This window comes from Thamnophis elegans, chromosome 8 (genome assembly GCF_009769535.1).
Source record: "Thamnophis elegans isolate rThaEle1 chromosome 8, rThaEle1.pri, whole genome shotgun sequence".
In the NCBI taxonomy this organism is placed as follows: domain Eukaryota; kingdom Metazoa; phylum Chordata; class Lepidosauria; order Squamata; family Colubridae; genus Thamnophis; species Thamnophis elegans.
Window position 1 is genome coordinate 51,375,315 of NC_045548.1, and position 27,597 is coordinate 51,402,911.

The window sequence follows — 27,597 nt, forward strand, 5'->3', positions numbered from 1 at the left end:
GGAGGCATTACACAAAATTATGGCTGATGGTTCCAACTAAAACCACAGTTTTAGGCTGAAGATAAGATTTATTTAAGTGATGTAGTAAATAATTTCTATGGCATAAAACAAATTAGAGCATGTTCTATTGTTTACAAGATGAATGGCATAACAAATGGCTGAGAATTTTAATATCCTGCTTAATGTCAAGTTAGAAAATGAGATTCTTAACCTTTCACTTCATTCACAAAGATGGATGGCCATAGGGTATTAAAAATAAAATCATAATATTACAAAGGCTTTATTCAAAAGCTGATAGTTCTGTCTGAAAAAGAATACATAAAGGACATTTTTCTATGAAATGAAATGAAGTAACCATGAATCAATTACCTAGAATCTGCTCAATTTGTTATCAGGGAAAGTTATACATTCTACTAAGTAGTATTGTTAAATAATGTTCAGTTATTTCAAATTATCATGAGCCAAGGTGGCGCAGTGGTTAAATGCAGCACTGCAGGCTACTGCTAGATCAGCAGGTCAGCGGTTCAAATCTCACCGGCTCAGGGTTGACTCAGCCTTCCATCCTTCCGAGGTGGGTAAAATGAGGACCCAGATTGTTGGGGGCAATATGCTGACTCTCTGTAAACCGCTTAGAGAGGCCTGAAAGGCCTATGAAGCGGTATATAAGTCTACTGCTATTGCTATTGCTATTGCTATTAAATGCCAAGTTGCTTGGTTTCCTGGACTATTTTCATTGGACTGGATTCAGGTATTTTTGTGTAGCAAATCTCTCATGACCAATTAATATATCATATCTGAAAAACCTGAAGTTCTATTGGCATAATCAATTGGCAATTTTATTGGTGCTCATGAGTCCTCTCATAAGTGAGACCTTTCCTCTATTGATCAGAGGGAGAGGAAAATCTTTTAATTTCCCAATTCCCTGAATTCATTTATTTCCTGCAATCACCAGACTTAAACTGGTAGTTTCAACTCAGATATCTGATAAGACAGAGACCATCAATTCTACTACTCAATGCACACAAAGCCTAAAGGTACAACGTCAGAACATCATCAGGAAGGAGACTCACAGGATGATAGTAGTGTTTCTTCAAAGTTGAAAGATGTTGATTATAGTTCTGGCTACTGGTGGTGATAAGAAATATTACTTCAAATGGCTTTTTTTTTTACAACACTGTCAATACAATGTTGGAAGAAACGTCAGATAATTTGTAAAAAGTTCTCAAAGGTTATGTCTAAGTGTTGTTGACAAAAGAATGGTAACAAAAGGGAGAAAATTAATAGTTATCTCTAGTTCTGATTTTTTTAAAAACGTGGGTGACAACCAGAGGAGATCATTCTTTAAAACTTTCTTCCAAGATTACCTTAGTGCTCCCAAGTATTCTATGAAAGAGTAAAAGGAAAAGAATGAGAAAAGTACATTATGAGAACAAAGGAAAAAAGAATTCCCAGAATCATTACAGAAATGTCATCCTATTTAAATGAAGTATTTGGTTCATGATGAGCACTGAAAGAATACACAGTCTTGATTATTTCTGGATATGAAATCTTCCTTTACATTGTAGTATAGTCTCATAGATTTAGATTCTTGAATAAGTGAAGACTTATGATATCAGTGAGGAGGAATCTTCTAGGAAAAACACTTTTTAATGAGAGCTTTTTCCAAATATATAATTTAATAAATTGCCCAACAAATCAAGAAACACTAAAAAAAATGCCTCCCTATGGCAAGAAAGAGATACCCCCCATAGGTACTTCATGGGACATTATATTCGGAAGATTTTGATGGGAGTGTGGGAAAAGATGAGGAAAAAGTACTATCTTAGGGTTCCATGTTGGTTGGCACCATTGGAGGCCTTAACACATCCTAGTATATTTAATTGGACAAGAAACATAATATATAAAGACATTATGACAGAAGATGGTAACATGAAAACAAAGATGGAATTAGAGCAGCAGGGCAGGAATCTGGAATGGTGGGAATATTTACAGATTAGAAATAGGTTTAAAAACAATAAGGAACGGTTTGGGATCTACCCAAACCTTCAGGAGTTGGATAAGATTTTGCTTGGCGGAGATAAGAAAATGTCATCGAAGATCTATCAATTCTTGGCCTGTCAATATGCTAAAGAAGAGATAGATAAAAGCCTTCTAATAACATGGGAGAGAAATTTGGGCTATGAGATTGAAGTAGGTAAATGGTGGGATCTATAGAGTAAGACTATTAAACTTACGATATCTACAGCATTTAAAGAAAATATATACAAGATGGTTTATAGATGGCACTTTCCCCCAACGAGGCTAGCCAAAATGTTTCCTGGGTTTGTATTGAGGCCACAAAATACTGGAGAAGGATTCAAAACTGGCTAAAAGAGGTTACCGGGGCAAGTATGGAATGGAAACCCAAGACTTTTTTACTAAGCATAAAATCAGAAAACATGAGTAAATCTATATGGCATTTGAGCCTACATATAATTGTGGCTGCAAGAATAACCTATGCGCAATTTTGGAAATCTACTACTATACCATCGGACGATGCCATAATTAAAAAGATTTATGAGTGTGCAGAAATGGACAGAATGATGGGTTGGCTGAGGGACAAAGGAGAAACGGAACATTATCTTAGCTGGAACCTATGGCATATGTGGGCAATAAAGAGAACAGCAGGGACTTAAAACTGGGAAAGTTAAATAGCAGTTGTTAACAATGGGAACTAAAAGTGAACGTGGTATTGTAATAGATCCCTGAATTTTGTAACAAGAAGATGCTAGTTAGAGACTAAACAATGAAGACGAAAAAAATGTTGGGCTGTGAATGACTGTCATCGGGAGGGGGGAGGGTTTGTATGTTTAAAGATATATTTGTATGTCTTATTAAAAAAATGTATAACCAATAAAGATTATTTTTTTTAAAAAAAAGAAACACTACAAAAATGCTTGATATTCATGGAGCTTGGTTTCTCTAGATCAGTGGTTCTCAACCAATGCCGCAACCGTTTAATACTGTTCCTCGGGTTGTGGTGACCCCCAACCATAAAATTGGTGTCTCAGTTCCTAAGACCATTGAAAATATGTTTTCCGATGGTCTTAGGTGACCCCTGTGAAAGGATCATTCGACCCCCAAAGGGGTCTCGAACCACAGGTTGAGAACCACTGACTAGATGGACTAATTTAGAGAATATGTTCATTAAATGTTCTGTAGTTTATATTCTAAAATACAGTAGGAATTAAAATGCAATCTTTATATTTACTGTTCCCTATACAGGTGTGTAGTTTCATTGTTCAAATGTTGACCGCTCCTATGTCCAAAGGCAGCCTGATTTAACCCGATGATTCTTAGCACCCTCTGCCTTTAGGCAGGTCTTCCTTCTGCTGAGGTTTGTTGCCCTAGGCCTCTGGGGAATGAGGGCTGTTTTTGTATTGGCATTTTGTATTGGCATTTGGAAGGATCACAATGCCCAACTTTACATTGAAGAAATGTCAGTATCATTTGTTGCCTACAATTTGATCCAACTTATCATTTGCTGAGAGTCCCGATGAATGTCAATAAAATTCTAAACTATCTATCAATCTGCTCATTGTATTTTAGATGTAATTTACATGCAAGTCCCTTGTATATATTTTCTTTTCTATAGGAAATGTAATTCAGTTATGAAGTCACAGAAACATCTCATATTGAATCAGTTGTATTCTATGCATTAGAGGTTGATATTTTTGAATTATCTTGATCTTTGTATAGCTCTGAGGCCTCAGATATAATGAGAAGGACCCCATAAAAATATATTAGGTAACAAACTAACAAATAGAACACTTATCCTATTAATCCTTAAATGTTGTTTCTATAAATATATTTTCTAAGAAAAGTTAAGAGACTCTGTGGACCCTAGAAGCACATTTATTTAAATATTCATATAATATTTTTAAAAAATCACAGCTAATTCAAGAAAATATAAAATTAAAATACATGTTTGGAAGCTAATAGAATGTCATATCCTCTGTTTAATTTTGAAAACTTGTATCAAAATATCCTGAAAAATTCATTTAAAATTATGGCCCTGTTGCATTTTGGAAATCATTCAAGAAAATGTGCTGTATTATTATTGTGGTCCAGTCTTTGATTGTCTTTGAATATTGACTGAAATCTATTTAAAATAAAAATAAGTGCCATATGGACGCATCTTCAAACAAACAAAAATTAAAACAACTCAGAAATATCGATAACAAAAAGCCTTCAAACACCTGCAAAGCTTTTCTTTTAACACTGGCCTCCACTCAGAATGTATCAAGGCAACCACAACACAATGTCAAGTATCTTTTATAAAGTGTCTGATCTAATTATAAAGTTAAATTACAGGGTCCTTATACATAAAACGCAATAATAGCAATGAGTGTGGAAATGGCTAAATTCCCAACCAAATCATCCCTATTAGCTTCTATTCATGACTTGAATTATGCCTTTTTTATCTCTCCATAACATTCAGTATTTACTTACCATCACATTTTTGAAGCATTGCAACTTCCTGCTGACATTAATTCATTCCTCAAAATAGCACATTCCAGCCTTTTCTCTGTTAAACATGTAAGCCATTCAGATGTCTCCCTTGGACTTGGAAAGAGCAAGAAATCTCAGAAGCTGAATGAGAGCTGGTTTTTGAAAAAGTGAAGATGCATTCTCTTGCTCTAATATTTTTTTTTAAAAAAAGAATGGCCGCCTACCTTGAAAACAAACATTTCATGGCGGAGAATGGCTAGAGTATTGAAATTTCCATCACAGATATTGGGTTTGACACCAGGGTAGGAGGGCTTATCCCCTGTGGGTGGGCGAGGAGCTTTAGCCCTATCATTCTTCCTAGGATCAGCTGGAGGGACAGAACGATGTGGAGGTACTGTCGGCAAGGGTCTTGTTGGTGGTGGGATTCTGTCAGGTGGACCTTCAAATGAGAAAGAAAACTCTTATAAGATTAATAGCAATATCAATTGCACTTAGAGTTATATGCCGCTTAATAGTGTTCTTACAGCACCCTCTAAGTGGTTTTCAGAGTTAGCATATTGCCCCCAACAATCTGAGTCCTCATTTTACCCACCTTGGAAGTATGGAAGAATGACTCAACCTTGAGCCGGTGACAGTTGAACTGCCGAACTGCAGCTAGCAGTCAGCTGAAGTAGCCTGCAGTACTACACTCTAACCAGGCGCCACCTCGTCTCTATATACATAAGTTGCATAATATTGGGTTTTTAGGAACCAAGATAATACTGATTTTATGAAATAGTATAAGAATGTGATGAACGTAATTTTTCAATAGAAAGTTAAATGATCAGAGAGCTCAACACTGAGTTATTTTAGAAGGTGGCAAAAAGCATTATATTAATGCCTATTGGCTATAGAGGGACATGACCTCCCCCAGGGATGGCATGCCTCCCTCTGGCAAGAAAGAGACACCCCCCATAGGTACTTCATGGGACATTATATTCGGAAGATTTTGATGGGGGTCTGGGAAAAAAATGAGGAAAAATATTATCTTAGGGTTCCGTGTTGGTTGGCACCATTAGAGGCCTTAACGCATCTGAGTTTATTTAATTGGACAAGAAACATAACATATAAAGATATCATGACAGAAGATGGCAACATGAAAACAAAAATGGAATTAGAGCAACAGGGCAGAAATTTGGAATGGTGGGAATATTTACAGGTTAGAAACAGGTTTAAAAGTGATAAGGCACGTTTCGGGATCTACCCAAACCCTCAGGGGCTAGATAAGATCTTGTTTGGTGGAGACAAGAAAATGTTATCGAAGATCTACCAATTTTTGACCTGCCAAGATACTAATGAAGAGATGGACAAAAGCCTTCTAATAGTATGGGAGAGAAACCTAGGTTATGAAATTGAAATGGGCAAATGGTGGGATCTATGGAGTAAGACCATTAAACTTACAACATCTACTGCATTCAAAGAAAACATATACAAGATGGTTTATAGGTGGCATTTCCCCCCAATGAGGTTAGCCAAGATGTTTCCTGGGTTATCTCCATTGTGTTGGAAATGTGGAAGAAAGGATGGCACATTCTACCATATTTGGTGGTCCTGTACTGAGGCCACGAAATATTGGAAAAGGATTAAAAAATGGTTAAAAGAGGTTACCGGGGCAAACACTGAATGGAGACCTGAGAACCTGTTACTAAGCATCAAACCAGATAACATAAGCAGTTCAATATGGCATTTGAGCCTGCATATAATTGTGGCCGCAAGAATAACCTATGCACAATTTTGGAAATCCACCACTATACCGTCGGAAGATGCTATAATTAAAAAGATCTACGAATGTGCAGAAATGGACAGAATGACGGGTTGGCTGAGGGACAAAGGAGAAACAGAACATTGTCTTAGCTGGAACCTATGGTATATGTGGGCGACTAGGAGAACAGCAGGGACTTAAAATGGGGAAAGTTAACATAGGTACCGTAATAGATCCCTGAATCTTGCAATGAGAAGATGTGGCGTAGAGACCTAATAATGAGGAAAGAAAGAAAAAATTGGGCTGTGAATGACTGTCACCGTGGGGGGGGGAGGGGGGTTGTATGTTTAAAATGGCATTTGTATCTGTATGTTTTACTTTATATTGTTATGTATGATTTGTCTTGCTTATGTCGTTGTATTTATGTCGCTGTATTTGTCTTCCTGTTTTTTAAAGGTAATAATGTTTAATAAAAATTATATTTTTTTAAAAAAAAAGAAATGTAAAAGTTATATTATTGTCAAAGAATGGTTGTCATAAATTTGTGACCTATCTCTTTTGGATAAGAAAGGGTGCCGTAATATTGTTTTACAAGGGTGCAGTAATATTGTTACTGCAGAGATTCTGTGATATATTTCAATAATATATTGTACTGTTCATATTATATTAGTGAATTTCATTGGTAAACTCGTGGCTGTTGATAAGTATAAAATACTATATAAGATACTTTTTCTTTTTCTTTGTAGTTTGTATTTTACTTTTTGCATTTTACTTTTTGTTTCTTTTTTTAAGATAATTTATTTGTTAAAAAATAAAGATACCAGAAAACAATTACTTTTTAATTATTTTGAATCTTCACAATTTTGGTGGTTAACTGTGTTCCTAACTTTTTTTTTGTATTTACTTACTAATTACCAAATAATTAAGAGGAATATATAAAGCATCAATCTGCACTTAAAATTTAAATAATCACATTGAATAATTTATTAAGGTTGTAGCCATATAGCTTCTTCAAGGTTTCTTTTTTTTATAAAACAGTTATCCACATTCCTTTGTTACAAAGAGATGTGTTAATATACTGTGGTTATAAAAAAAAATCTCAGACCAGAAATGCACATATTATAGTAATTGTTATTTTAAGACTAGATTATGAAAAAATAACTAATTAGTTAGGGTTGCATAAATTCCTCTCAGTTGGATTTTTGGCTACTGTATATCTGTTAAAATTTATTCTATTTTTTCCCCACCATTCAATTATGTCAAATTTTGGGGAAACTGCCTGAACAAGTCCTTGCAGTTTTCTTGGAAAGGGTTTCAAAATTGGTCTGCCATTGCCTCCTTCTTGGGTTAAAAAAAGTGACTGTCCCAAAGCTACCCAGTTGGATTTGTGTAAAAGGTGGAACCAGAACTCATAGTTTCCTCATTTCTATCTTAATGTCTGAATCATTACAACAAACTGGCTCTTTCACTTTTTTTTTTGATTGATTATAAATTGCTGAGCTATGGCTATTTCATATCATATTATATTGAAATAAACTAAATTATCTTTATAACCTCTACTATATTCAGTGAAGAACGATATATCTGGATGTGTGTGTTTGTGTGTGTGTGTTTATATATATATATATATATATATATATATATATATATATATATATATATATATATATATATATATGTGTGTGTGTGTGTGTGTGTGTGTGTGTGTGTGTGTGTGTGTGTGTGTGTGTGTGTGTGTGTGTGTATATGTATATGTATATGTATGTTTTCATAGATTTTCACAGGTGTACATATTCTGGTCTTGTTGTATTCGGGTCTTTTCCCGTGTGAGATTGAGATTGTCTTGGCAACGTTTTGGCGAGGTCTCACTCACCATCTTCAGGCTGGTGTTGTCAGCTTAAAGCGCGGCCGGAGCTGCCGTCTTTCAATAAATCTTGTTGGGGGTGTGTGGAGTGCTGGCTTTGTATAATATATAATTATATGTGTCTGTGTCTGTGTCTGTGTCTGTCTGTCTGTCTCTCTCTCTCTCTGTATGTATGTTTCGGTGAGGTCTCACTCGCCATCTTTAGGCTGGTGTTTTGTAACAAACGAGCCCCACCCACCACCCAGGCCATTACAACACGAAACAACAATGGACACACAGCCAGCACCAATCAGCACCAATCTACCAATCATGATACAACCATACAACCAATCATTCCACTTACTGAAACAACACCAGCACTCCACACTCACCCACCAAGATTTATAGAAAGACAGCAGTTCCAACCATGCTTTAAGCCCAAAACCCAGCCTGAGGATGGCTAGTGAGACCTTGCTGAAATGTTGCCAAGACAATCTCAATCTTACATAGGAAAAGACCCAAATACAATAAGACCAGCATACCTACACCCATGAATGAACATATATGTGTGTGTGTGTGTGTGTGTGTGTGTATATTACATACACACACATAGAATTTAAACCATCAAAAAATGAAAGCAATGGATTCTAATTGTTTTAACATAACATATAACATAACATATAGTCATAAAAATTAACTGTAAGTTAATTTTTTAAAAATGCTTTTTAAAAGTGCTTTAGTTCATTAAAATGGATTTCAAATGTATTTGACCTACAAATTAAAATATCAAATAGAACAGTTAATATGAACAGAAGGTGTGCATCTAAACAAGCAGCATCTTGCAACAATGTTGTTCTATTCAAGATAAATAGAACATTTTCTCTTTAATAGAATTAGCTGTTCAGGTCCAAAGTAGAAAAGGTGATTCATATCCAAATAGCTGCACATCTCTATTCTTTAGTCAATGAATTAAACATGAAAAATGTGCCACATTATCTTAAGATTATAATTATCAATGGTTTAAATGGTTTAGGGTGCTCTTTGCCAGAATAGCTGCTAAAAATATATGTTGTCATAATGATAAGCTGGAGGTAAACTATCTGTAAATTACCAGGTGTTTTGGTAGGGTCATACATTAGTCTTTTCCTTGCTTCTGATATGACCTTCTTAGTGACATTGGACTATACATATAAAAACAGAATGAGAGATGAATTTTTTCTTGGGACAGATCTAACAAAGTTTTTCCTCTTTCTTCATAGCACATGCAAATCAGGAAAAAAATAGCTTGATGTCAAGTAAAGGATGTGTTTCCTTAATATCTGATATTCTAGATGTAGAGAATAGTCAATAATATTTGGTGGCACCTATAAAATTCACTGCTTGTGTACAAGATATACGTATGCAGTCTTTTAAAGACATTAATTAAATTCAGTTTTGCATGATAAAATTATAATTAAAAATGCAACATTTGTTCATTTGAGAACTGTTTAATCTAAATATTAAGTGATAGTCAACTTCGGATTTTATCATCGACATGACATTAGGGGAATTGTAGCAGGCAATATTATCTAACTCCAAGATCCACAAATCTTCAAAATTCAGCTTGTAGCCGCTATAAATTGGTATTTAGTATCAAGGAAAATAAAAAAAAAGTCTAGACTTTTCTGTCTAGATGATCAACCCATGAGTTCATGGGAAACATATCCAATGAAGAAACCCTACACAGGAGACATAGAATCATCTCACTATCTCTGCAGAAAAGCAGAATATGCTTTAATATGCAATATAAAACTGAGCTACTTATACATTACGGCTGTTATAATTTCATAAGTCCAAATTTCATCAGTCTTATTAATATATGTAGAAATTACAAATAATCTTATTCAACTGTAAGAAAATTCACTTCCCTGCTCTAAGCAGTTTCCAGTCTAAATATATCCGAGATCCCAGACCAATCAAACAGAAAATAAATCAAGGGAACAAGTAGCAGTAGGAATCAGGGGACCCTGTTGTTTCAATAAAGATAACTGAACAAACTTAAAAGACAGGAAAGTCAGCAGTTAGGAAAAAGACAAAAATATTAAAATGTTATGACAAAGAGCAAACAAGAAAGGGATAGGAGTTGTCTTGGGTTGATCTGGATGCTTCGACTACATTCCCAAAGGTACTTTTACCAAAAGGCAATTAGACTTTCTTGGGTTTTTGTCTTTAAAAATGTTTAGCTTCTAGTATTTTCAATGAAAAAAGGCAAGAAATTTTTTATTGTTTGCGGGGGGGGGGGGGGATATCTTTGGGACAATCATGACCTGGAAGATTGAGAATCTCCACTTGAACTACAATGCTCCCTTTGCTGTAAACTGTTTAAACTTAAATTGTTTAAAACAATTTTTTATGAAATATTTAGGACATTTAGAATTCTTTGGGCAAAATCCAAAAGGTAAAGGGTTTTTTTAAAATCAAATACACTGATCCCAAAAATATGATTTCTACAGCTATACGTTTTCAAAGATTTAGTGATATTTTCATATTTTAGAGCAAATAGGCTACTATAAAATACGGAATAGATGTTTGTACAGAGAAAAGACTTAACCACAATTGTCATAATCTTGTGGCAATGACTTAGAACAAATTACTGCTTTTCAATACAAATGATGATCTGGCATTTCCACCATTAAACAAGATGGGAATCAGTTTATCTAGTGAAGGAATAGAAATATTTTGAACATATTTCAGTAAATCAATCTTTAGAATGAGAGATAAGATGACAAGAAACGTTGAAACGGAAATACTGCAGGGAATGAGGAAAGTTCAGTAGCGAATTAATAGATATTGAACCAATAAAACCAAACCAAAGAAGAACCAAATTCTCTCTCCTGTATTCCTAATATGAATGGACTAAAGAGATGCAAAATGAATCAGAGGATGATGCCAGAGGAAGCAGTAACAACAACAGCAAAACACATATTTAATTTGCACAATACATAATGGGAAGATTTTTGGAGAAACGGATATAAACAATAAGCCCATCAGAAACACAGAGTCATAGATTTGGAAGGAATATTGAGCATCTAGGCTAGTGTTTCTCAACCTTGGCAACTCTAAGCTGTGTGGATTTCAATTCTTAGAGTTCTTTAGCCAGAAATGAATGAGAAATATTCTAAGCACAAATTCTCTTAACGCTCCAAATAGATGATTGTCCAACTTGAAAGTTTCTTAGAATGGAGCACCCACAACTCAGAGTCAACTTGTTCCACTTTTAATAGCTGCACTGGTAATGAAATTCTTCCTTATTTCAAGTTTGGATTGTATAAAGCAATTGACATTCACTTCAACAGAGCAGTGTATTCTGTGGAGGCCTAGTGATGTACTTTGCAGACGTCAAGAGATGATTCAATTTAATTCTTCAACAAAGCAGCTGAGTGGTCTTAGACCATCTGAGGACAGAGTTATGGGAAAAGGCCTCATCACCACCTTCTCTGATGCTGATGAAATGCTTCAAAGCTTGACAATTTGCAGTGTATGTTAAAACTGCCTTGCTGGGAACATCACCACTGACCAGTTTGGAGAAGTTTTCAGGCTTTGAAAGTTCGGCCCATGATGCAGTTGTCTCTAGCACTTGCCAAAAATATTAAGTTTAGAAGACCTAAGGCATAATGCTAAGAGGACTCCAAGTGGGCCTCCAAGCTTAATGAAGACACATTTTTTTTGCATGTTCACTGTATCTTCCACTAGAACTTCAAGAAAAAATATGTGGCAGCACTTAGCTGATCTTGATTGGCCCGCAAGGAAGTGACATAGGATTTGACCAGATCAATTACTTGAATGGAAAAGTATCACAAAAATCCCAGGACTAGACCAGATTGAATTAAACGGACTAATACTAAAGTAATGGCAGCTAGTTTCTGAATAATTGTCATGAACACTGCAGGAATCATAAGAGCAAAAGGAGCTTTAAGCATGTCAATCTGCAGGCTGTTTGACAGCTTTCCATGAAACTGACCATGTATGCAAAGGTATCTCAGTGTACACAGCTGAAATAACCCTTTCTCACATTATACATATATTTTTTTTTTAAAAAAGAGCATACCGTATATCTTTTGGATTCCCTGCAAATCATCATTAGGCAGTTTGAAATTGTCAGTTTCCATGTATTGGTAAAATGGAGCCATAATGGCAGTCGGATCGTTTGAATGTTCTAATCCAAGGGCATGTCCCAGTTCGTGAACTGCTACTAGAAACAAATCATTTCCTGGAGGAAAAGAAAAAAATATTGTTTATAATATTTATATCTCCACTTATTTAAGCAATTTACATAAAAGCCATAATTTAAGTGTATTTCAATCTGGGTTTTCCAAAATTTCAGGAGTGGCCTCTATATACTGTACATCTTACTCTGCGAGGCCCCAGGATGTGTTGAAAATTCTTAAACAGAAGAGAACTCTAAATGTGTCCTTTTAAACATTTTATAGCTGTGAAAAAAAGAAAAGCACTGGAAATGCAGGTATTATAAAAACCTAAATTACACTGATTCCAAAAAGGTGACTTCTATATAGCTATTCAGAATTTTTCAAACATTTAATGAGGTTTTTTCTATTTTCCAACAAATAAGCTACTATAAATATGGAATAGAAGTATAAATGTATTTCTAAAGCAGAGAAGTAAACAGAAAGCAGACATAATGAACCTCAATTGTTTTAATGCACTTGTTCAAACAATAATAGTTCTATAAATACCAATTTAATACGTATGAAATATAAAATTTACTAGGTGTGTACCAGTGGTAGGATTCAATTTTTTTTTACTACCGGTTCTATGGGCATGGCTTGCTGTGCATAGCAGGGGTAGGATACTGTAAAATCTCCATTCCCTCCCCATTCCAGGGGAAGGTTACTGCAAATCCCCATTCCCTCCCAATCAGCTGGGACTCGGGAGGCAGAAATGGGGGCGGGGCCACTCAGAGTTGGTGTTTACTGGTTCTCCAAACTATTCAAAATGTCCACTACCAGTTCTCCAGAACTGGGCAGAACCTGCTGAATACTACCTCTGGTGTGTACCCTTTGTATCTTGAATAGTAAGTTGTTTTACTGTATATTGCACTGTTACTTCATATGTTCCTTTGATATACATTTATGCACTTCTCATTTCGACTGCAGATTTAGAAATATTGGAACCCTTGATCACAAGCCTAATATTTCTGCTGAATAATTCCAAGTTTCCTAGACCTTTCCAGGCAAAAATAATCCATTTTTATCAGTGCCCGTGCCAGATGAGTGATAGTTCTCATTCAGCCAGAGAAAAACAACAGGGTAGCAGACTTGACCACTGCCAAATAAGGAACAGATGGAAACCAGCCTGACTGACCAAAAAGAGATCTGGGCAGTTTATTTCATAGGGTATGCAAAAAAGTGTCACAAAATGGTTGAATATCTATTCTATAAATAGGATTTGCTCTTGTAATACAGCAGTTGGTAGACTTTTCATTATGGCTTCCTATTTTTCTCAAATTAACAACAACAAAATAATTATTGAAAACTATTGGATTCTTGTGAGATACAAGAAGGTTGGGAAGATTCTTCCTTTGTAAAAACACCATGGGAGGAAATGGATTCTTCTTCTATAGCACTATTGGCCAAGGAGACCCTAGTGCTAGGTGGTTCCAATGTGGACTCCAGAATTCCAGAAATAGAACAGAATTCCATCTTTCCACTGGATAAGTTTAACAATCAAAACAATATATAAACAAAACTTTTAAAAATCTGATAACTGTGCACTATTGTTATTGCCAGTTATACTTTCTCTAAGGAGATATTCACATATTCACAACAACTTGTGTCAAGAAAGCTGATTTTAATCCACTTTATGTTGATTTCTATTCCATATATTTTAATAGGACAAAAATAGACAGTAGAACCACTAAGCCTATTCTCAACACTATATAAGTCAATCAGTTTGATATACGGGTATAGTGGTTAAAGGCACTAAACTTTAAAAAAAAGCAGACTGAGTTCTAGCCTTACGTTAAAGCCAGCTGGCTAATTTTGGCAATGTAGTTATAGGAAGAAGGTAATAGCAAACCACTTCCAAAAATCTTACTAAGGAAACTACAGGGATTTATCCAGGCAGTCACCGGGAGTCAAAACTGCCCGAAGTCAATTTTTCAAACATTGATATTTCAAACCTTTACCTTATCTTCAGAGGTTTTTTTCCTCATAGGATGAAATAAAAACCAATTTAATTTACTTGGACATTGTGCTAGCATTTTTGGTACACCTGAGTTTGGGCATCTTTACAAGTCAAACAAACCGAAGATGATAAAGTATATTTATACATAGTTTATTACTGATGTTTTAATTAATAAATTAAAAACAACATTAGCTTTGGCATCCAAAACAAATTTTATTCTCAAAACTGATCTGCACTGTTTTCAATTCTACAGATTATCTCTTGCCTGTGTGACGTGTTTTAGGGAGAGATTATTGGGGCTATTATTCAGATGTCACACAAAAAGATCTATTTGAAGTATTCTTTGGTTTTTCAAGTGTTCACCTACTGCCATACCTTTTGTTAAAAGTAGTCAAACTAATTATTAAGATCCACAGTTATTTTGGTATTTGGATTTTTTCCACATACTTCCAATTTACTAGTTCATTCATTTCCATGAACCAAAAAAAAAAAAAAGCAGAAAAACAATATATTGACAGGATGCAATGAGCAGAAATGGAGAAGAGATCTCACAATCTATTGAGGTATCCAGAGCCTTAAAATCCTGGCCACTGCCTGGGGGAAAAGCCAGCTCTTCAAAGCTTTCTGAAAGCTATTAGAGTTTGGTCCATCTCAGGGATGGTGTTCCAAAAGGCAGAGAAGACTGAATTTCTAGAATTCCTAAAAATGGCCTTGATGGTTGGGTATTTTACAGCCTGAACCCAAACATTTGGAAAATGTACAGATTGGACAGCAATGATCCAATAAATTCCAAGGTTTAATCTGCTTCGTTGATCCCTTCCAAAGTCACCAGCTTACTTGCATCGCTGCCATATCAGATGCTAATGCCATACGTTTTGTGCTTTAAAGCATCTCTGGCTTGAAGTACTTTGTTTTCTTGCTATAAATGCCACACATGATTTATTCACTGTTGAGACATTTGCTTCCCAGGAAATTAATGTCTGACTTCAAGATTATTTGGGTTCAGTGCATCAAATAAACTGGAAGCCATATGAAATTTACTAGAAGGTGATCTCTGCAATTCAACAATGGGTGAGGATTGCCTGTCCCCAAGCCCCTTGGTTGCTGACATGCTCATCCAGATGAGAAAAATGACTAAGCCCAAGCTCCATTTATTCAAACATTTTTAACATAATCACTGTCTTTCTATCACACTTGAAAATCACTAAAGGTGACTCCATATTAAATGATATTTCTGTAAATGATCACAAGGAGGAAGGTTGGAAAAAACTTCTCCAAAAAGCTGCTGGATAAGCTAGTATTTGCACATTTATTCACAAAATGCAAATGTTCTAATGCAACACAGAAGATAAAAAGAACTCTAGCCCTTACCACCAACAAAATGCTAGGTTTTAGACATATAAAAATACACATTAGTCACTACTTGGCAATAAAAAAGAAATTCTGCAATGAAAATCAGGGTAAGTAACTTTGATAATATCTGCTTCTGCCATAAACATGAGCTGCATATTAAAAGCAACCAGACATGTTTTGATTATTCAGGTTAGTTTATAAGAACTTGTCTGCTAAAGGAACCATTTCTTTCAGCTACAGATGTGAAATACCAGAAGAAAGAGCATATTACCTTTTATGCCCTAAATTTTATAAGCCGTATTGATATTGCCTTTTCCAGGCATATTTACAAGGTTTTATCTGTTGTAGAATGGCCTGATTTGTAATTTCCTAGTTATCTTCAGCATCTCTACTGTTGATCCATTCAATCTAATTTAATCCTTCATTAAACCAGATTATCCAGATTTTGTGATTTGCAGAGCAAAAAGGCTTTGTAGTAGATAATGTGCATCTTTGTAAAGAATCTAGGAGCAATACTTTTATCTTATATTGAGATAAAGGTGGCCAAGGTGGCGCAGTGGTTAAATGCAGCACTGCAGGCTACTGCTAGATCAGCAGGTCAGCGGTTCAAATCTCACCGGCTCAGGGTTGACTCAGCCTTCCATCCTTCCGAGGTGGGTAAAATGAGGACCCAGATTGTTGGGGGCAATATGCTGACTCTCTGTAAACCGCTTAGAGAGGCCTGAAAGGCCTATGAAGCGGTATATAAGTCTACTGCTATTGCTATTGCTATTGCTATAAAACAACATAATCAGAGAGTTACCATGTCTAAAATGAACATACTACTGGGATCTGGCTGAAAGAGCTATGCTGAATCCTATGGATGTAAAGTTCCATTTAAGACATCAAATTCAACTACCAACTTACTGTGGGTAAGTAAATTAAAGAATCACAGATAGTGATTTGGACAATGAAGAGGAACTTGGGCTAGCTCTGGAGTCTGGGGAAGGCTCTGATGGATGTTGTGTGTTGGACACAGAGATAGAGCCAAGGCCGTTCAACATTTCCCAGCCACCAGAGAGGCAGCTGCCTTTGGGAGACTGAGATAAGTGGGAGGGAGAAGAATTGGGGCCTGTTCAGGATGTGCTTATGTGCAGAGCTGTTAGGAGAGGAGAATAACTGAGGACAAGGAGTTGACTCGGGAAGCAAGGCACGCATGGATGCTGAATGGCCCCTCCCTGGCTGGAGAATAAATAGAAGAAAAGTGGAGTGGTGGTCATAGGAGACAGCAGTTTGGATTTCTGAAGATTTGGCTCATTGTGTTTCATGCCACAGAGACTGCTTGCCAGAACTTCACTTGTAGCTTTTCGGCTGGGAGCTCGTGGCTTGGCAATTATGATAAGGAACTGATAAGGTCTGTTACTGCAGTAACAGCTGTGGTTGTTCAGTGATTACAATGCAATATTTCAGGCTAACTCATTATTCACTGCCAGGAATTCGATTATGACTGGCTCAAAGTTGACTCAGTCTTCTATCCTTCTGAGATCAGTAAAATGAGGACCCTATTTGTTGAGAGCAATATGCTCATATTTGTAAATAAAGCACTATGGAGGGATATATAAGCTAAGTGTTATCTACCATATAATTCATTATAATGATATGATAAACTATATGATCATTACATTTTGATGGACTAGATTTAAATATAGCGTAGTGGTTTTGAATATAGCATTATTTTTCTAGAAAATATCAATAATGCATTTTTCTTTCATTGTTCTTCTGTAATTTACAGTGTTAATATTTTTATTTAAAGTATTATGAATTATATTTTAGATTTCTTCTTTTTATCTGATACAAAACAATGAGTATTAACTGAAGATTCTTTTTCTCATTTTGAAATTTTACCTCTTCATTTGTAAACATGTTAAAATAAAACAATATGCAGGCAGCCACTTCTAAAACAGCAATATATGAAAAATATTGTTAGCACTTGCTTTACGCTTGAAAATATTCATACATCAAGGTCAAAAATATTCATTAAAAATAGTAAATTAAAAAAAATCGGATTTAAAGGGAAAATGATTTCACAAAAGAAAAAAATGGAACAAAAACCACCTTAAAACATAAATTGCAAACAATGAATACAAGGAATGAAAGAACAAGCAGTACAAAAACTTAAGAGAGCTATACAATAAGTAACTCTGGTTCTGTAACTGCAATTCTGGCTATAGTATAAAAAAGTAGTTCCTAGTAGTGTGAAAATATTTCCAATTTATCAAAATTATTCAATGAAACATTCTAATAGCCTCCTGCAAAGCAGTATGAAGAAATAATACATTCATTCAAAGTAGAAAATTATATCACAAAAGTTTAATAGGAATCAACATAACAGTGTTTATTAACATGTTAAATAGGAGTGATAAGCCATTTGTTGAGAAAATTAGAAGCTTGTTCTTTAATATTAACACACAGAGAAACCAGCTAGCTAACCAACTTTCAAATAAAATTTCTTTCCCAGGCCAATTTCTCAGTGGGATTCTTTAATTTTTAATAAAATACTGCAACAAATCTTACAGCTGTCATAAAACTCCTTTAAAATATAAGGTTTATTCTTAACTAGCATCTCCGAATGAATATTTTCATGCTGATTATATGGGCCATATTATGCCTCTCTTGGCACTTCCCAGCTTCCTTGTCCCACTTGACTTTTTTACATTCTTTAATTACAAGAACAAATTAAAGCGTCAATCTCTAACATTTTTAAAGATTGTCTCTTAGTTCTTCACAGTAGCATATTTCTTTAAATTTCTGATAAAATACCACATGTTTTAAGCACACTTTTAAAAGAAGCTTGATAGCTAGTTAATGTTGTCAAGAAATCTTAAACACGTTGACTCTTGTTGACTATAAAAATTTAGATGCTAACATTCCTGTAAAATACAAATTGTGAAATACAATTTGCCTGGGTTATGCACTGATGTCAAGTTGTAAACTGAAGAATACTTAAAGTGCCTACCTTCCAGACTGCCATTCTTCTGTCACTAATAAGTGGTCAGAAAAGGGGAAGGGAAGGAGGGAGGGAGGGAGGGAGGGAGGAAGGAAGGAAGGAAGGAAGGAAGGAAGGAAGGAAGGAAGGAAGGACCCAACTGCTAAAAAAACCTCTTCTAAATGACTATCAAGTGGGGCTGGCAGTTCATCTGCATATTATTTCTAGAAGCATCTGAGGTCAAAAGTCAAGAGAGTGGCCATTCCCCAAATACTTGAAGCCACATCCTTTGTACAGCCCAAAAGAAAGTGAGAGTGGATGAAGGTCAACTGAGGAGAGAGATGGCTCTGCATGCCATTTCCGGCATGCGTGCCATAGGTCATTAGGCCATTATGGGCCTAATGTGTTTGTGTTTGTAAATGAACATGTAATATTCATGTTCTGTGACAAGCTGATGTGAAGTTACTACATGTCTTTGAGTACTTTAATCAGATTGTTGATATTGTATAATTCATTTGTTAAGCTGTTATTTACAATGAGGGACCTAAACTCTAAAGGGAACTTAGAAACAGCAGAAATAATGAAATGCTATCTCCCAGTTTCTTTCAGTTAAGTCAAGGCTTGTTTCTTTGAAAAAAACTTTATTGCCCATGTGGTTTGGGAATTAATATGAATGATTTAAAAAACATTAACTCTGAACAAGATTTATGGAAACAGAAAGAAGACCATATTAAGGTTTTAGTGAGTACTCCAAGAAATTGTTCACCTGTTTTGAGAAACTGAAAATTCAAATTGTCTTCATTAGCAGAGGAATATAGTGCAGAAAATGAGTCAAGGGGATTAGGTGATTTGCATTTTGCTAAATAATCAAGCAATTGTATTTTCCCAGCCTCCTGTATACCAGAAGAACAAAAGGGGGAAAAAAACAACCACTCAGATAACTAATTCTCTTGACACTCTGAGTTCAATTTAGCTTCTTAACACATTGACACTGAACTTGTGGTCTGTTTCATCAGATATTTCGCATGGCTGACATTCAGCGGTACTTCATCACATAATAACCACAATTTATACACCTGAAAAGAAAAAAGTTGGGAGGAGGGAGGGGGAAGGAAAAACTTGAAGTCTAAATCCAAAGAATGATTCATGCTTTTAATTCACTTAATGCACTTTGTTTCACTCTCTCTTTTAGTGTTAAAAAGTATCAAAATCTGAAAATCAAAGTTGAAAGATTATGGCATAAACTGGCCCCGGTAGTTATCCGCACACTGGGTACCATACCAAAAAATCTTGGATGACAATTCAAAAATCTGAACTTTGATAAATTTATTTTTGTCAATTGCAAAAGCCCACACTGCATGATTCTGCACATATACATGACAACATCTTACTCAACATCTTGGGAAGAGTTTGATGTGAATGAAGGTACCTAACGAACCTAAAGAAGTCAGTTATAGTTTCATGATGTTGTATGTAGCAATAGAACTTAAATTTATACACTGCCCCATCCAGGGATGTGCAGTCATGGGAGGCAGGGGAGGCAGGGCCTCACCAGTCTCATGAGGAAAAGGAAAGAATTTTTAAAATAATTAAAAAGGCCAAGGTAGTTGCTGCCAGACTCCAAGTCACAGTGACTCCGAGTCTGCTTAGTGCTAACTGTAGGGGGAGGCGAGAGAACTATGGGCCTCCTTTGCATAAGGTATTTTTTGCCTTTTAAGAGTTAAGCAAGGGTTAAAAAGCGAAAAATTCCTTATGCAAATGAGGCATGTGATTCTCTCACCTCCTCCTGCAGAGGGCACTTTGTTTAGAAGCTTTTAAAAAACATTTAAGCAGAGTCATCCACGTGGTGACTCTAGCAGCAACTATCCTAGCCTGTCTGGCCCTAGCTAGACCAAATCTTGCATTTTTGATGCAGCTGGAAGGTATGTGGGTCAGAGGGAGGGGGCAGGGGAGAGGAATTCAAAATTATATGTAATATAAGTAATTGTAATTTGTTTTTATTATGTGTGTGTGCGTGCTTTTTTTTTTTAAACCCGCCTCTGCTGGCGCGCGGGCTGGTACATTTATTTTTATTTTTCATTTTTCTGCACGCCATAGACCGAAACATTTCCTGGTTTGTGGATGGGAGGCACGCTGGCACTTTAAAGTGCATGCCGCCGCCCCGCTGTATAGCCGGGGCAGCAGCATGCACTTTAAAGTGCCAGTGTGCCTCCTGGCCACAAACCAGGACATGTTTCACTCTATGGCGGGCCGAGACGGCATGCACTTTAAAGTGCATGCCTTCCGGGCCGGCCATTCAGCGGGACATGCTTGATGTGCTCCATCCTGGCGGGCGGAGAGGGCGAGGGAGGACTGGAGGTGATGGGCGGGCGGCAAAGCGAGGCTGCTTGGGCGGATGAGCCAGCCTGGGGGACGAGGGGCAGTCACAGGCTCCAGAAGCTGAGGGGCCTCAGAAAATCTACTTAGCACGGGTGCGGGGACGGCAACAGGAGCTTACGCGGCACAGCAGGTCTCCTAGGACCTCCTAGGCACCAGATGCGCCGCTCATTACCATCAGTCGCCCCGTGTTCAGCAAAGCAAGCACGGGGAAGTCCTTTGCAGGCGGCTAAGACTGGCCGCCCGCAAAGACCTCCCCAGATTTGTTTTGATGAGTGCCAGGTGACTGACAGTAATTTGCGCTGGCTGTGCCCGCTCAAACTAGCTTCAGTCGCCCCGTGTTCAGCAAAGCAAGCCCAGGGAGGTCCTTTGTGGGTGGCCAGTCTTAGCTGCTTGCGCCCGGCACTGCGGCTGAAGTGAAGCCCCAAAGCCCTCACTGCCACCGGAATATCTGCTGCCACCTCCTCCTCCTCCTCCAACAGAACTGCTGGATTTGCTGCCCGACGCTGCGGCTGAGGTGAAGCCGGCAAAGGTCCCATGGCAGCGGCGTCTCCCCCTTCACTTGTAGCACCTGATCTGGGCTCCGCATTACCCCTGCCCCCTCCTCTTCCGCTGTGCTTTTGAGGAGCCATGAGTCCATGGGAGGGAGCGGGAGCAGAAAAAAAGGCCGCAGCGCCGGGCAGCAAATGTGGTGGTGCTGTTGGAGGAGGAGGAGGCAGCAGCAGTTATTCTGGTGGCGGCAGGGGCTCGTCAGCATCTTCAGTGGCACACACACACACACACCGTGAATAAGACGAAGTGGAGCAGATCCATGCAGATGATGTCATTGCAACATGACTGGAGGAGGAATTCTGGGAGTTGAAGTCCACAAATCTTAAAGCTGTGCCGGGGCTTCAGTGGGGCTTTCGCACTTGCCTCACCAGCCATGAAGCTCACCGCACGTCACTGGCCCCATCGTAGTTTACACCATTCTCTAGGTGGTTTACAATGTCAGCATATTACCTTCAACAATTGCCTCCACACTTTACCGACCTCAGAAGGGTGGAAGATTGTGTCAACCTTGAGTCTTTCAGGATTGAATTCCAGATTGTGAGCAGAGTTGGCCTGCAGTACTGCATTCTAATCACTGTGCTAACAACAACAACATAGGGACATAATAACTATGGTTTCAGCTAGGACACCCTACATAGCTGAAACCATGCAAACATAAAATCGAATGGACAAATTCATTCAACTTCTCCCTACCTGGGAGAACTTATAAGGCCTCCAAGCATTTCTGAAATGCTAGCAGGACTTAGTTGATCCAGGTAATGATACTATTGGTGGAAATGTAGGGGCAAAGTCTACATTTGGATAAGTCTGTTTCATTATTGACTGAATAATCATTTTTATTAAATTTGTTATTTTATTATTGGAAAGATGTTCCAGATCCCTTCTGATTTTGGGTGCTCATAGGTAGCTATATTTTATGTATATGATCAGAATGGTAAAAAATTCAGAACCTGAAAAAAGGTCGAAGGGGGGAATGGAACAAAGCTAATTCTTAATATTGCTATCTGATGATAGCACTACATGATGATATATCAACTCATCCTGAATTTTTACACTGTTAGCATGTTTTTCTGCATTTTTTCAAAATAAATCCTATGTCTAAATGCTACCTGATAATGCAGCAATTTAAACTAATTTTGAACCTAATAGTTATATTGCTTTAAATTAAAATATTCATTTTTAAAAAATAAAATAATCATGTAAATTTATACAAGAAAACTGGTCTTACTGGTCTTATAACCTGCATGTCAATTTTCCTTTATTTACCAGGCATCCCTGTATAAAATTCCAAATACTAGCATAGAAAAGATTATGAAGAGTAATTTTGCCACAAACTGATAATTCAGAAATGTCTCAGATATTCACTCTATTATTTAATGTATGTTAAATTAACTAACAGAATGAAAAATATGTGTATTTTTTTAAAAAAATACTGATATATGTAACCATATCAATATACCTGATCCAGAAACCTGTTCTACAAGAAAAAAATGCTTAAGGAAAGAATACTGACAGTTTATAATATTATATTAGCAAAGTATTAATTTTATCCCAGAATACTGTGGCATTGCTATATATATATGAGGAATATGTAATTATATTCTTAAAGTTTACAAATATCTAATCATTTATGACAGTGCAAATAACACAAATCTTTCCATTATTACATTAACTTACATTCCAATATGAGATGATTCAGTCTGAGGCAGCTCAATGTTATTAAGCTGCGGTAAATCTGGTTTGGCAAGCAATAGCTGCCTTGTTAAAATTATAGTTATAGCTTTTGGTTGGCCATAAGGACACCATTTACTTTTTTCCCCTTAAATACACAAGTTCACTTTGCATATTTAATTTATAACCCAGGTTCTTTGGTTCTGGAACATGACTCTCCATAATTAAGTATGGGTGGTTAAATACATACAATTGATAAAGTTGATCTTTAATTTAGCAGATCAAAATAAAGGTGCTACAGTGTAAATTCTATCTATTTCCTCATTTAGGTCTTTAATAAAAATTCTACCCATATAATCTTCATCCTACAGAGGTTCTTAGATTATTTAATTCTTCCTGTGATACAGAGCTGAGATTTATAGCTCAAAGAAAACCACAAGCAGCAGAGTTCATTTTGCTGTCAAGAAGGTAGGATTCCATTTGATGTAAGCAAAGTTGCTATTAGTTCCTGTGATAGTTAAGATCAATAAACTGCTGTCTTATTGAGCCTACTGCACTGCAAAAAAAATTGGACTATTTAGACATATTGCCATGCTCGACACATCATAGATAATATTAGATTAAATCCTTGTTACAGACATTTACATGTAAACATCATTCAAACAAAGCTGAATCTTCAAGTATTAGATCCCTAGGAAAAATAAAAAATTAAAAGGAGGCCCAAACCAATCAATACACCTTAATTTATTCTTAATCCCTTTTTAAAGTCTTGTTGCTGTAGTTGAAAGGCCACTTGAGTTCCGTTCAGAATTAGTACCTTCTTTTCCTGTCATTACAAAGCTTTCCCTAATGAGCTCAAATCATTATTCAGCCTTAATTACCATTAAATGTATTGTTTTAAATGTATCATTTACTGCTACTTTTGAATCCAGACTTGATGTAGGAAGCCATTCAAATTAATTGACATCTACATCTTACATTTATACTATTCATTTACTATTCAATTACTACATTGAAATGTTCTTAAATGCATTTATATTAAGTGCAAACATTATTTTGATTTCTTGTAATAAATTGCTTTTGATAGTGGTAATTGCTATGAAAAAATTGGGAAAATATAGAACAATATTGTCAATATAGGACAATATTTACATCAGTGGTGGGTTGCAGGCGGTACCGGGTACCGTTCCGTACAGTGCTACGGAGGACCCACCTTCCCGCATGCCTTACTGTGTTTTTAAGCTGTTGGTGCTTACGCCCATGTGCATGGCACGTACAGCGCCTGCATTACACTCTGCTGAGCAGCTGGAGCATCATGGAGGCTTGCGGAAGCATCATTTCCAGCTACAATGCATGTGCACGCCACACACATGCAGGTGGGTGACGTCGGGGCTGTTCCAACAGTACCGGTTGGAACGGAATCTGGAATCTACCACTGATTTACATTCTTTTATTTGTTTAACTTTCTTGTTTTCTCACTAAGAATCCAAAACAAATATATACATGTAAAATAAGCCAGTGGTTGCTTGGACATAGTATAATTAAAGAATAGTTTGATGTCCTTATTTCTCTATTACACTAGATTGTAATCTTAGAGTAATCTAGTATATTATTGTAAGTAGTATAGGTTGTAGATGAATGAATACAGACATGGAAGGGAATCTGTTCTTGTGTATGTCAGCATTTAACTTCACCAAAAAGTTTAATGCTGGAAGATAATTAATTTTTAATAGCTATTCCTGAATTATACTTCCCATGTAATTATATTGGGATAGGGCACTGGGCCTTACAATGCCCCTTACAAAAGGATATTAAGAAAGTACACAAAAGAGTCTGCATCTATTATGATAAAGAAAAGAATTCTTTTCATCAGGTTGTAAGTTGTAGAACCAAAATTAAATTTGAGCTTTCCCAGTAATGATCCAATTATTATCAAATATGTTTCCCAAAAGGATGCACATGGACCTTTCAATACTCGCTTTGTAGGTAACTGTCAAAATTCTTTATGTCCAAGGCATCCAACTTTAAATGATTTATGTATCCCATGACCCAAGGATAGCATGGTATCCCCACACGTTTTGACATCCATGATCATAGATCAATAGAAGTAACATACAGTGTCCAAATACCAAATTGCAGAGGTATAAATTCCTGTTGTTTTCCACAGTTTATACCACACTATCATATACAACACTCACCCCTAAATGTATGAACTATTACCTTTTTTTAAAAAAAAAAGTTGCTTTCAAGTTAAAAGTAATATGGACACATCCATCTATTAATTATATTTAAGTAGAATTGCTCTTACCGTCATGATTGGGATTTCCCAAAGTCCATGGCTCATCTGAGTCAAAATGAGTATCACCTCCAATTCCTGGCCCAGGAAAATAAGCATGAGCCAAAAATCCTCCTTCCCCATCGAATGGAGAACTGTCTCCATGAAAACCTGATGCAAAAATTATAGTAATATCCACGTCTTTCTTGCCATTCTCCAGTTCTACATAAGGAACTTCCTCAAATGTCAGAGGGGTTACATTCTGCCACACATCGAAGGCACGGCGAATAGCTTTACGGGTTTCAGCATCTCCTACTTTTGGAGTGACATTCTTTATGCTGCACCAAAAGAAAATCAAACAACAAGTAAACATGTGTCACCTTATCAATAGTGCCACACACCTTACTCTTAACTGTACTTTGTATCAACCCTTCTGATGCAATGGGGACCGAATGACAATTCTTGAAACTATATCCAGTACAGTGATTTCACATATTGAAAGTAGTTCATATGTAACAATATAACAACTCCATAAAGGAATTGTTTATTAATGTTCATTACTACACATTGGTGACACTGAGGTCAATTACATTTATTACTACACTGGCAATTTGATTTGTATTTAAATATCATTTTGGTCAATTCGTTACATTATTAGTAACTCCAAAAGTCATTGTATAAGTCAGTCCTCCTTAATTTGGTGTGCTTTAGATGTGGAAACTGTACAATCCAGCATGTAAATCAGTATTATCTAGGGTGGACCTGGTTAAGTGAAGCTTAAGTCCAAAAGTCCCGAAGGGAGGAAAAGCTGTTGAGGAAAGAGGTCTGTATAGCAAGAAAAAAACAAGCCAGGGGAAAAAACGATCCACAAGTTTTATTTTTTCCATTTTGTAAAGGTACACATTATAAATGGTGCCTGAAGCTGAATTTTGGCACAGCCATGTCCCAAACCATTGCCACTTGTGGACAATGTCAATATAGACCATTACCCAAAGATATAGAGAAGACATTAAATCAAGTTTATTCCCATGGCCAAGATGAATAGTCAGCTAATATACTTTATAAAGATGTGACAAATAAATATGTAACTAATTCTATATTTTTTTTAAAAAAGTCTCAATACAATTCTCTATAACATTTGACTTTCCTCTGAATGAGATCTATTTTGTCTGATTGGAAAATGTTCATGAACAAAAACTTTTGATGATTCATTTAGAAACATTATAAATATATACTTGATTAATGGCATCACATATTTCCTAAAGCTAGACCTCTTATATTTATATTTCTTATTTTAAATTAGCCATATTTCAGGTATCCGTTCACAACAGCCTCTCTTGCTACTGAAGCACTTAAACCCACTGATGTTCTCCATGAAAGGTCAGAGATTATATCAGTAACAGAGATTAAAATATGTTGCTACATGACAGCTAATTGGGAGCTGATTCTTTTGAAAAAGTAATGGGAACATTCAGTGCAGTTTTCAGAAGTGAAATTGAGCTAAAAGTAAGTCAGTCTTTCAGTAATGAGGTAATATGGGCTTTCTTCAGAAAACCAACCAACGAGATTTAAGACATTAGGGTTATTTGGAAACTTTGCTTCAATGAATAGCTGTCTAGGCAAAGACTAACTCTTCCCTGTAATCTTGAAAAATTACTGCCAATCAGTGTTAATAGTATTGGGCTACCAGACGTATGATGGGTCTGCTTTTTTCAGATCAACTTAGTGTTGATCCATTTAGGAATAGGAATTTACCAACTGGCTTACCACCCAAGCTTGATGCTGTTTATTGAGAGAGAGAGAAAGAGAGAGAGAGAGGGAGGGAGGGAGGGAGGGAGGGAGAGAGGGAGAGAGGGAGAGAGAGAGGGAGAGAGAGAGAGAGAGAGAGGGAGAGAGAGAGAGAGAGACTGGCTCAAAGTCACCCAATCACCATTCATGGCTTAGGTGGAACTAGACCTCACAGACTTCTGATTTCTAACCTGGTGTCTAATTTCTTTACCCACCCATTTCCACACACAACTATCTAATCTAAAGGCCATGACATGAATTCAAATGACTCTTTACTGTCTATACTGACTTTTGGAAGGGTCCCAAAGACCTGGATTTTTGTTCAGGCCTTTAGCGAAGACAACTGACATCCTTTTTTT

General features: G+C 36.5%; 1 protein-coding gene across 1 annotated transcript in view; it reads right to left on the reverse strand.

Moving 5' to 3' along the window:
• MMP16 (matrix metallopeptidase 16) overlaps positions 1–27,597 on the reverse strand; it is a 90,341-nt gene that overhangs the window by 40,282 nt on the left and 22,462 nt on the right. Inside the window, 3 exon segments of the mRNA XM_032223050.1 lie at positions 4,716–4,930; positions 12,163–12,324; positions 25,484–25,788. Of these exon segments, the coding sequence (XP_032078941.1) occupies positions 4,716–4,930; positions 12,163–12,324; positions 25,484–25,788 (682 nt within the window).